This window comes from Panulirus ornatus, chromosome 8, assembly GCF_036320965.1.
Source record: "Panulirus ornatus isolate Po-2019 chromosome 8, ASM3632096v1, whole genome shotgun sequence".
In the NCBI taxonomy this organism is placed as follows: Eukaryota; Metazoa; Arthropoda; class Malacostraca; order Decapoda; family Palinuridae; genus Panulirus; species Panulirus ornatus.
In genome coordinates, this window is record NC_092231.1 from 2844493 (window position 1) to 2856754 (window position 12262).

General features: G+C 37.5%; 1 protein-coding gene across 5 annotated transcripts in view; it reads right to left on the reverse strand.

Moving 5' to 3' along the window:
* Positions 1 to 628: 628 nt before the first annotated feature.
* The window catches only part of MED28 (mediator complex subunit 28), a 38546-nt gene continuing 26912 nt past the window's right edge, over positions 629 to 12262 (reverse strand). The window contains exons 4-5 of one of the 5 annotated variants that reach the window (XM_071663928.1): positions 10311 to 10503; positions 629 to 1314 (exon numbers count right to left, since the gene is read on the reverse strand). In XM_071663928.1, coding sequence (XP_071520029.1) covers positions 1136 to 1314; positions 10311 to 10503 — 372 coding nt within the window. In that variant the 3' untranslated portion in view covers positions 629 to 1135. Of the gene's footprint in view, positions 1315 to 6715; positions 7108 to 10071; positions 10504 to 10639; positions 10684 to 12262 lie in introns of those variants that run through there. The other 4 variants (XM_071663931.1, XM_071663930.1, XM_071663932.1 and 1 more) reach the window with 4 other exon arrangements.

The window sequence follows — 12262 nt, forward strand, 5'->3', positions numbered from 1 at the left end:
ACCGCTTCTGAAATCACACTGCTCTTCCCCAATCTGGTGCTCTGTACATGAGTTCCCCTTCTGTCAATACCCTCCCATATAATTTCCCAGGAATACTCAACAGACTCATGCCACTATGATTTGAACACTCACCTTTATCCCCTTTGCCTTTGTACAATGGCACTATGCATGCATTCCCCCAATCCTTAAGCACTTACCACGATCCGTACTTACATTGAATATCCTTACTAGCCAGTCAACAACACAGTTACCCCCTTTCTTAATATATTCTGCAAAATCATTTGAAATGATTATGAGTGATTTAGTGTGAAAGTATTCAGTCATACCTGTTACTGATAATTTTGGCACATCAAAGAGCTAAAATAATTCGAAGAGCAATTTCTCGCTGTCATTTTAGTAAATTTAGCGGTTTTCGGTAGTGAATCTAGCGCTATCTGAATTATAGTGTTGGCAACTCTGCAAGTTGGCGCGTTGAGGCTGGTTTTTATGAAGTAAGTCAGTGTTGCTAGGTGATCAGGATGGAAAATACGGTTATTGGCGCTCCTCGTGCAACGAAACTAACGATGGAGTTCAAGAAGGAATTGGAGGTAATTATGTTTTTCCACGCGACTGATTGTAAAAATTCACATTATGTTAACGTATTTATTAACGAGATGCACTAAGTACCACATCAGACATGATTATGAGTTAAAATACAGTTCACTGTTAGAAATCACTGAATGAGCATACACAGGACATATAGTTAGAGATAAAAAAAAGCAAAATACCGCAAGTATTCTCTGGATGGGGAAGAATAGACAATCACTGAACTTAATTGTTCTGAGGAGAAATGATTTAGAGGGATACTTTTTGAGATATTGATGGTTTGTCATCACTCTTACCCAAGCTGAACTGGGAACACCATAATTTGCTAGAAAAATTCCGGTATGTCTTCCTTTGTAAGCCATTCAGTCAGATTTTGTTTTGAATTGTCAAATTTTAGTTTAGGAAAACGTTGTTTTTTACATTGGTCATTCCTTAATCTATGTTTAGGTGCACATGAAATATGGAAACCATATTTTTCTTATGAACAAAGAGTAACCATTCCTAGTTCAGGAAAAATAAAACCTTTTTACTGGCTTGGTCAATCTTAAGTTCAGGTAGCAGTGAGTCCTACAGGGGGCATGGATATGGCATTGAGAACCTCAGGCATGACGAGTGTCAAGAAATGGCACATGACTGGCACCATGGTTAGTAGTAGGTTAATGAGGCCTTTAAGCAACTTCAGTGAATCCTCCTCTGTTTGATATTCCATCTGTGCCCAGCCAGGAGAGCCTGAAATATGAATAGAATTTAATTTATGACAGGGAACTAAGTGGTTAGATTGATGCCAGTACCATCCATTTTTAAAAGCATCAGTTGGTACATGTAGCAGTGAAAAGGTTAAGGGGGTATGAGTTTCGGAGAAATTACAGTACAGTATTGATTACTGTTACTGTAGGTGAAACACTCGTTTAGAATGTGTGTCACTCGATCTTACCATAAATATAGATATAGGTGAAACATTTGTTTAGAATGTTTGTCACACATTCCCACAGCTCCTCCTTTAGCAGAAGTACTCTTAACTGCATGCTAACCCCTGCGTTACTCCTTAAGACATTTCAAAATCATTCATCCCCCTTACCCTTTAAATAGTACCTTTCGAAGTAGGTCTGTCTAATCAAAAAACATTTTATGTTAACGCTCAAAGTATATGCAATAAAATTTCAATTGGATACAACAGCGGTAGAAGGAAATTATGATACTATTGCCATGTTTGAACCTTAGTTCGATATCAGCAATAGATATTTCCTCATTTAATACAAAATTCCAAGGTACTTGTTATTTAACAGAGATAGGGAAACAAAGTAGACAGTGGTGTCTTGTTCATATTAAATCTGATTCAAATACTGTTGTAAGGTATGTCATAGCCACTGAGAATGTCGACTTCATTTTTGTAGAAATTAAAAACGTAATCCACAAGAAAATGAAAGTAGGGCTAGTTTACAGGCAATGTAAAAGATTTTTTGATCAGATAACAGAAATTTCTAATGGACAAGATTCTATCATAGTGGTAGAGTTTAACATTGTGGTATCTAAATGGGGTGGAATACCATTCCTGTATATCTAGGCATGGTCTCATATACTGATGACTCAACACTGCATTCATCCACAGCGTTCAATTCTGCTCCCTCTTCTCTCATTTGGCATTTGGTCTGCATCTTGTCTTGACAGCATTCTCGATAGACTCAAGACTTGGACTGGACATCTCAGTGAAGTAGACAAAATCTTGTTTAGTTTAATGCTTCCAAGACCCAGTTTCTACCCATATCTTTATCAAAAACTCCTCACATCTCGTCTCTCCTTTGACTGTTCTGTAACTCTGTCTCGACTCAATGAACATACTTGGTATTACTGTAACATCCACTCTTCCTTGGAAACCCCACATTACAGGAATAGCTAAGGCTGCCTCTAAGGAACTGGATGTCCTGTCTAGATGTCAAAACTTCTTTTATGAACAGTTGCTTTGCTTATACAAGGGATTTATTCATCCTTGTATGGAGTACTGCTCTCACATTTGGGGTGGTTTTAGCTCTGAATCCTTGCTTGACAGAGTTGAGTTGAAAGCGGTCTACCTTATAAACTGTCCAAGACTAACTTCCAAACTTGACCCCCTTACCCTACACTGCAATGTTGGTTCACTTTCCCTCTCTTTAGGTATTACTTTCAATTTTGCTTCTTATACCTGGCTGCTTGTGTGCCCACACCACTAGTTAGACTAAGCAATACTTGGCAAGCTGCTGCATCACATGATTATTGTGTGTCCATCTGCAATTCAAGGGTGGGTCGTTTTGATACCTGCTTCTTTCCCTACATGTCAAGCTTTGGAACTCTCTACCTTCTCATGTCTTTCCAATAACTAATACGTGGCACATTTCAAAAGACAGGTTTTTCACTTTCTCCAAAATTTATAAATACTTTCCTTTGTCTTTTCTATTTCCATTTTATGATTCTTTTATATTTTAATTAAGGCCTGGCCTTGATGTGGACTTTTGTCCATAGTTGATGTCTTCAGCATAAAAGAAAAATTCTTCATAGCGCTTAAATCCAATTAGTAAATAAACCTTCTCATGACGATAATTTATTTGAATTAGTTCTTACTACAAATGAGGATCTTGCTAATAATGTTTAAGTTGGAGAAAAGTTTGGTACAAGTGATCAACAAATTACTTTTTTTGGTCAGTTTCAACACTGCATATCATGTTGGTCATCATGACACTCACAAAATACCCAGTGTTAACCTGCAAATTTTAATGACTGCTGTGCTTTTGACATATATAGACCTGGGATATATGATAAATGGAAATGACATGAACATAGCACAGAAAAGTTCAGTATAACCTCCAAAGCAGCAAAGAGAACATATGTGCCAAAGCCTACTAGATGGTCTGTTTCTAAAACTAAGCCAAGATGGGGGAATGGTGAAATAAAAAAGTGCACCCTGTCTTAAAAAGTAGCTCATATGAAACTCAAAGGGACTAATATCTAACATGATAGAGAAAGAGACTTTTTTTTTTTTTTTTTTTTTTCTCCTGTGTTTGCGAGGTAGTGCAAACATATGACAAAATAATCATCAATATTATGTGTATATTGCTGGAAGGAGCAAAAGACAATCTAAGTGGTTTAACAAGTATATCAAAAGCAAGAGTCATTAACCAGTTAATTGGTCCATTAATTATGGAAAACGGTGACTTGGTTCAAAGCAGAACATTCTGCAACAAAACTGACATTAAAGCTGAATGCATAGTTTAGTAATAAATGGAATGAAAATGAATTAAACAGCATGCCTTGATAAGTATGTCCAAGGACTATGAAAGAGACAATAAAGGAGATAGTTAAACACTTGACTGCCCTTTTCAGTAAGTCATTTGCTATAGGAAAAGTTATAGATAAATGGAAGTTGGAAGTGTGCCAATGTAACAGCAATATTCAGTAAAGGTAATAATTCTTTCCAAAAGTAGTTGGAAAGCCTATGGAAAACATCATTCAAGATAGAATTATAAACCATTTAGAAATCACCGCATGATGATTGATAGAGTTATAAACCTTATAGGGGACCACCACTTAATAAACAATTGTCAGCATGGTTTACTACAAAATCACTTATGTCTGAAAAATCTGCATGATTCCTTGTATGATATAATCAACAGGTATGAGAAACAAAAGCATTCGGTATCATGTATCTAAATATTCATAAAGCAGCTAAGATTATGCATCAGTAAAATTAAGTCACATGATATTGATAGAGTTTTCTGGGAGACCAGAAGCACAGATGAGCCTCTGCCTGATCATGCATTCTGAGCTCACATTTCGCCTTGTAATATCAAATGTACCCACATTTTCTTGCTTCCAGGTAATAATTCGGGCTTTCTACTCCCTTTCAAGTTAAAAACCAATCTTCTTGAATCATAGGTGGAAGAAAAATGCACCCAGGAGCAATATTTCCCAAATGAAATAGCAGCCAGTAAGAGAGAGAAAAAATCCTCTAAAGATATCCTGAGGCACACTAAGGCAGGTTGCTGGTGCTCACATTGTTAGAAACACTAATGTCAGCAACCACATGTGCAGTGATTTCACCTTGAGAGCATCATATGCTTGCACCCGCAATAAACTTATGTGGGAGGTGGACAAGGTTTTTTTGTGAACACAGTTCAGAAAGCAGACCCTCTGTTTGTCATTTTGGCAATGAAATTGTTTTAACTAACAGCAAGATACACTTGCCTTTTTTGTTTTTTCTTGTCAGGTTTAGAGTGTACTCAAGAATTGAGACAAAGTATGATTTATTATTATTATTATACTTAGTTGTGTCTCCCATGTTAGCGAGGTAGCGCAAGGAAACAGACAAAAGAATGGCCCAACCCACCCACATACACATTTATATACATGAACGTCCACACACGCACATATACATACCTATACATATCAACGTATACATACTTATACATACACAGACACAAATATATATACACATGTACATATTCATACTTGCTGCCTTCATCCATTCCCGTTGCCACCCCGCCACACATGAAATGGTACCCCCTTCCCCCCGCACGCATGCGAGGTAGCACTAGGGAAAGAAAACAAAGGCCACATTCATTCACACTCAGTCTCCAGCTGTCATGTGTAATGCACCAAAACCACAGCTCCCTTTCCACATTCAGGCCCCACAAAACTTTCCATGGTTTACCCCAGATGCTTTACATGCCCTAGTTCAATCCATTGACAGCACGTTGACCCCGGTATACCACATCGCTCCAATTCTCTCTATTCCTTTCATGCCTTTCAACCTCCTGTATGTTCAGGCCTTGATCGCTCAGAATCTTTTTCACTCCATCCTTCCACCTCCAATTTGGTCTCCCACTTCTCATTTCCTCCACCTCTGACACATATATCCTCTTTGTCAATCTTTCCTCACTCATTCTCTCCATGTGACCAAGCCATTTCAATATACCCTCTTGTACTCTCTCAACCACACTCTTTTTATTACCACACATCTCTCTTACTCTTTCATTACTTACTCGATCAAACCACCTCACACCACATATTGTCCTCAAACATTTCATTTCCAACACATCCACCCTCCTCTGCACAACCCTATCAATAGCCCATGCCTCGCAACCTTATAACATTGTTGGAACCACTATTCCTTCAAACATACCCATTTTTGCTCTCCAAGATAACATTCTCGCCTTCCACACATTCTTCAACGCTCCCACAACCTTCGCCCCCTCTCCCACCCCGTGACTCATTTCCAAGAGAATGAGGGAGGAAAGATTGACAAAGAGGATATATGTGTCAGAGGTATAGGGAAGGAGAAGCGGGAGGCCAAATTGGAGGTGGAAGGATGGAATGAAAAAGATTTTGAGCAATCGAGGCCTGAACATACAGGAGGGTGAAAAGTGTGCAAGAAGTAGAGTGATTTGGAATGATGTGGTATACAGGGGCTGACGTGCTGTCAATGGATTGAACAAGGGCATGTGAAGCGTCTGCGGTAAACCATGGATAGGTCTGTGGGGAAAGTCTAGTCAAAGAAACTCAATGGGGGTAACAAGTGAGCTGTCCCAAAATGCAAACTTGAAAAAAACAGTGTTAGAACTGGACCCTGAAGATAGACTGTGATAAAAAGATAAATCTGGTACCATTGGTTCCAGTCCAGGGATTGGGCATCTATTACTACAGGCCTTACATCTAAATGTGAAAAAAAACAAATCAGGAGTAATGCATTGGCTATAGTAGTAAAAAGGTCCACTTGAGATGTTATTCTTAAGAAAAGGCTCTGCTTCTGCTTAAAACCTTCTTTTCCAATAGATATCTCTGTTGATAATACGTTTATTCTTGAGACAAGCATCTGCCCAAACTATATTCCTTTTAAATAGGGAGCTTGGATAAATATATTTTACATAGCCCAACAGAATCTTTTTTAATTAACTGTAAAAGAAGCAGAGATCTGTAAGAACCTCTGTTCATCAGACACTGTACAGCCATGGTATTGTCCAACAGGAATATAATTTAGCATCTGGATTTTACATCATTCAGGGAGATGAAAAACCATGGAACCCACAGCTCACTGTATCAATATCCCAGAATTATCCAGGGACATGCAGTTATATGACCCTCTGATGAATGAAAATCTCTATCTTAATATGCTGTGTTTATTCAACCCTTTAGAGTGATCACAAGAAGACTTCAAGGCATGGTCTTCTGGAGATTCCTCAGAGCAGTCCCAGAATATGCTTCAGATGACATGCCGACAGTGAGGTCCACAACTTTAAGGCAGTTCCAGCACCTGCTTAATGCCAATCTTTGTCCTCAAGCAGGCAAAGAAAGCCTTATGTGAGTTTTCTACTCTGTTTCCAACTATGTAAAGATTTGGCTGGGAACTCAACTAGATTTGTCCAGTCTGATGTTAAAAATTGCCATCTGAAATGTTTCTGTGACTTGAAGCCCCAGTCCAATGCATTCTGCTTATGAAGGTGCCATCACTAGAAAATCAAGGCAAGCCAAAACATCACTTTGGTGATGAAAGTTCTGGAAAAAGGGCCAAAAAAAAAATTATGGGGTTATGCATAAATCAAAGATATCACCTTTAACTGCCATGACTTGAATTATGAAACAGAAAAAGAAAAGATAGGAAAGTATTTACAAACTTTGGAGAAAGTGAAAGACCTGTCTTTTGAAATGTGCCAGGTCATAGTATTGGGAAAGACATGAGAAGGTAGAGAGTAGGGAAAGAAGCAGGTATCAAAATGGCCTACCTTTGAGTTGCTGACAGACACACAATAATCATGTGATGCAGCAGCTTGCCAAATATTGCGTGGTCTAGCTAGTGGCATGGGCACACAAGCAGCCAGCTCTCAGGAGCAAAAACCAAAGTAATACCTACGGAAGAGGGATAGTGAACCAACATTGTGGCACAGGGCAAGGAGGTCAAGTTTGGAAGTTAGTCTGGGACAATCTATAAGTTGAACTACTTTCAACTCAACTCTGTCAAGTAAGGATGCAGAGCTAGAACCACCCCAAATGTGAAAGCAGTACTCAGTACAAGAATGAATCATTCCCTTGCATAAAAGGAGCAACTGTTCAGAAGAGAAAAAGTTTCAGTATCTAAACAGGACACCCAGTTCTTTAGAGGCAGACTTAGCTATTCCTCTAGATTGGGGTTTCCAAGAAAGAGTGGATGTTACAGTAATACCAAGTGTGCTCACTAAATCAAGAGGTGTAATTAAAGAACCATCGAAGGAAAGATGAGAGTTGTGAGGAGTTTTTGATAGGGAAATGGGTAGACATTGGGTCTTGGAGGCATTAAACTTCTTAGCATCCCAATATGCATCCTTTAAATCTAGGTTTACTCTCCAGTAATTATGTGTAAGAACTGGCAGATACTTTACAAAATGGTAATTTTGAACTTTTCAAACTGTGGGCATTCAGAAAACACAAACCTTATATCATTATTTTCCTGTTTGATCCTCTTTTCTGAAATGGAAAAAGTGTTAATGAAAACTTGCCCCATTGCAATTTCTTTGATCTTTTATGCATTACATCTCTACTAAGTATTCCTGTAAAACTGCAGTAGGGGACTGTCCGAAAGCTTCCCTTGATGGAGATGGTTGAGATTTCCAACCCCACTCCACTTTTGTAAATTGATATTTGAAAAGGACTCTCTTGCTAAAATCCTTAACTTTTGCATCTCCTCTTATGGCTCTGTTATTCCACCATTCAACACATTGAGCATATTTGGCATCACTGAAACATCTATCTTTAAAAAACCTCATTACACAAAACAGCTAAGTTTGTCCCTTGAGAGACTGAAAATCCCATTCTGATGCTGAAAATTTTCTTTTCAGCAGTTACCCCAATTATACCAGTGACTGATTTGTTTATGTATGGAGCAAAGTAATGCTGTCAAATCTGGAGAGACTCTAGTTCTATATATTTACTAAACAGAGTTGAGTCCACAACAGTCTGGTGTATCAACTTTCCCAGTCTGACCTTAAACATAAACCACTTGCCTGAAATCACAGAGTTGGCATTCTTTATCTCTTTTCTATTCCCAAGAACAAAGAGGTTGTGTGCTTTCACTAATCAGTAGCCAGTGTAATAGTTGGCAAGACACTGCATAACTTAATTACTGCATGGCTTTTTGCAACTCGAAGATGAGATGTTGTGATGTCTGTTTCTTTCCCTACACAGCAAAGCTCTGAAACTCATTACTTCCTCATTTCTTTCCTTGCAACTACAAACTGACCCTTTTCAAATGGCAGGATTTTCCACTTTCATGTAAATTCTTGAAATATTACTTTTCATCTTTCATTACTTCCTTATCTCTTAAGCTTTTTTATATTCACTCAAGGCCTGGCTGTACTGAGATCTTTAATCCAGGACCAAAGCCTCTGATTTAAGAAAAGAAATATATAGTTCAGTTGCAGAAGAAAGCCTGTTCCATGGAAAGCATTAATAATGGATTTTCAAACATGTTGAAGTCCAATTTTAGATTTGATAAAGTAAGGAATCAGGAAATCAGAGGGAGGTACGTCATTATGAGAGTACTAATGAAGTACTATAAAGGTGTGGATGATTAAATACACTGGGACTGGAAACGATTCTTTTATCTGCATGAGGTATGTGTAAAGAGATAAGAGTAATGTATATGAGAGGTATCTCAATCAAGAGGTTTACAAAAATAAGCCAAGATAATGGTGACAAGAAAAGATTTTGCATGAAAACCTTGTTGTACAATAGGAGAAAGTAATTTGTATGTTAGAAGAAAAAAGCTGAACTTCTCAAGAAGAGAAAATAAAAATGAAAATTCCAAAGGAATAGATACTGTTCATAGCTATTGATCACAACACAACAAAAGAAAAATACTCACTGTATGATTTTTAACAGGTAAGGTCACTGCTGCAGACAAGGAAACTAATAACAGCATCATAGGAAAGCCACTACACAAAAAATGTTAATAACTACTTTCCTAACATCATTAATGTTGAGAATGTTGAAAAAAAGATAACCAAAGAGGGCTACCATGTGAATGTGGCCTCCTTCCTTCCACACAAACATGATAGTCATGATGTAACTTTACCCCTTAATGTTAACAAACCTGGTGGTGCTTTTATGGGTAAATAGGAAAAGCAATTCCCCCTTATTTGCATGCCTTCAAAATGAAACAGTTGATGGTTCCCATTTGCTGATTTCACATACATTATTTCTCTTCTACTCGCGTAGTCCTAGGAATATTGATAAATTATTCAATAATCATAGATTGTGGTCTTTATCATGAGTGATGATGCTATATAAGGAAAACATCACTGAAGCCAACTGAAGAATTTACTGATGTTATCATATCAAAAAGGACATCCCTTAAAACATGATCCATGCATTTTTTCCAGTCTTACAATGTATTTATACTGAAATTACAAGTCATACTTCTCAACAAGTCATACTTCTCAAATTTAAAATTAACTTGAGTTAATCTGAGGTAGGAAATTATAAAACATTACTCTTGAATTTTAATCTGTATTTCTTTTACACTAGATAAAATGGAATACAAAATTGAATGCTTTGGTTTACATTTACCTTACTTCTGGTAACTTAAATTGTAACTTATTTGGCTAAATTGTGGAGGAATTTCTGTAAACATCATTAATACTACTTAAAGATAAAAGATAATACAGGAATTACTGTTATGACCTTAAGAATAATAGAAGTTAGTTAGCGTCTGGCCTCTGGCATACCTATATTAGTTGTGGTTTTTTCAAGATAAGCAAGTGGTCCCTGGAGGCCACCCGGTGGTCCTCCCTGATGTTGCTGACCCATGCTGCTGGGGTACATTGCACCCCCTGGACCCCCCTGATAGCCCCCCTGACTCATGCCACCTATGCCCCCCATGCCAGGACCTGGGCCCATGCTCCCTCCTCCACCACCCATCTGCGGGAACAAAGAAAGAATATTAACCATGCAGTACTGAAGATAATTTGAGAGTTAAAGGGAAAACAAAACACAGAATAGGAGTAAGTGTATTAAGCCCACTACATACACCTGACTGACTTGAATATGGTCTTACCTGCTGAAGTTAGCTGAAGCACCAAATGTCAAAAAATTTCTTTTCTGTGGATAACAAGCACATATTTGTTTTATTTTCTTACAGCAGTAAGCTTTAAAGTAAATGTTATACACACTCTCATTTCAGTATTAGGATAAATTACTTCTTTAACATTCATCTATTACAACAGCAGACTATGAACATGCTTTACTGATCAATCATAATAATTTTTACTGTTTTGTTTTCTAAATGTCTGCAATGCTTTCTTAATTGCAAATAATGACTTCTTTAGTGACATTATCCAGAATTGTGAGTATATAAGCCTTCACAAGAGGTACAGATATCTGACAGCTAAAATGAAATTATCATAAGATAAATGAAATCTTGCCTTAAATAGGAATGTGATAATATTAATGAACTGACTTCCCACCTCCCCTCTTTTTTGTTTTTTTTCAAGGAGCCCCACTCATTCACTGACATAAGTCCTCATCAAGGCCAGGTCTTGAAAAGAAAGCAAATTGATTTGGATGATTATGTAAAGGTGTAAAAATATTAGAAAAATTTGAAAATAGCTTTAGTTGCAATTGTATCAGCTCAGAACAAAATTGAAGTGATAAGTTTAAGGTTGCAAGTTCAGGGTAGTGAGTCTACCTTAAACAGTTGGGCACCCCTGCCTCGTTTTACTATGCTGTAGGGTTGGGATTAGAGACCCCAGCTCTAAAAACAATGCTCTCACAATGTGCATGTAACCTCAGAAGAAAGAAACATACGTGCAACTACATTTAACAAGATATGCTAAGTGTGTATAGCTGAGTGGAATGTGAAAGGAGTAAGTGATGAATACAAAAGGGTGAAAGCTATCAGTATTTAGAAAAAGAAAATTAGAAAAGGTAATTATGCAAGGTATGTCTACGTAAGGCAAGACTGAGAAGTACTAGGGTATCTCTGATCAGAATGAGGTGAAGCATGTAAGATCTGGCAAGATGATACAGTTCGTTAAACCACTGTGGGTATGGTTATGCAACTGAAGGATGGATGGTTTGAAAAAGATGTTTGAGTGTATTATATCCCAACAAGAGATTATTACATATTAAATTCAAGTGGGAATGGTTAAGAATGTTTGTAGTGGTTGCATATGCACTACGTAATGATAGAAAAGGGAGTTTAAGAGAAGCCCTCTTAAAAGATCTTGAAAGATCAATTCACTTTGTAGATCCTGAGGAGAAATTATATGTAATGAGGTGACTTGTATAGTTAGGTAGGGGAGGTAGAAGTGTAGAAAATAATGGGTATAATTCAGGTCCCAGATGTATGTATATGACTATATTGACAAAAGGATTGAATGGATCTGTGACTGAGTTTCTCAAGAAAGGGGATGACAGTGATATTGATGGGTTTACTGGGCTATTTAATGTTTGTGTGCCCCCAAGAGTAATTGGGATTGTCTTTGAGTTTCTAAAAAAGGATGATGACAGTGTTTTTGATTTTGACTGTCAGGCTATTCGATGTTTGTATGCCCAAAGGTAAAGTGCATAAGGATGAGCAAAATGCCTTATATAAAGACATAGGAGACAAAAATGATTATATTACAGGTAACGATCTTCCAATTATATTTGATAAGGTATACAGGAGAGTGGTGATCAA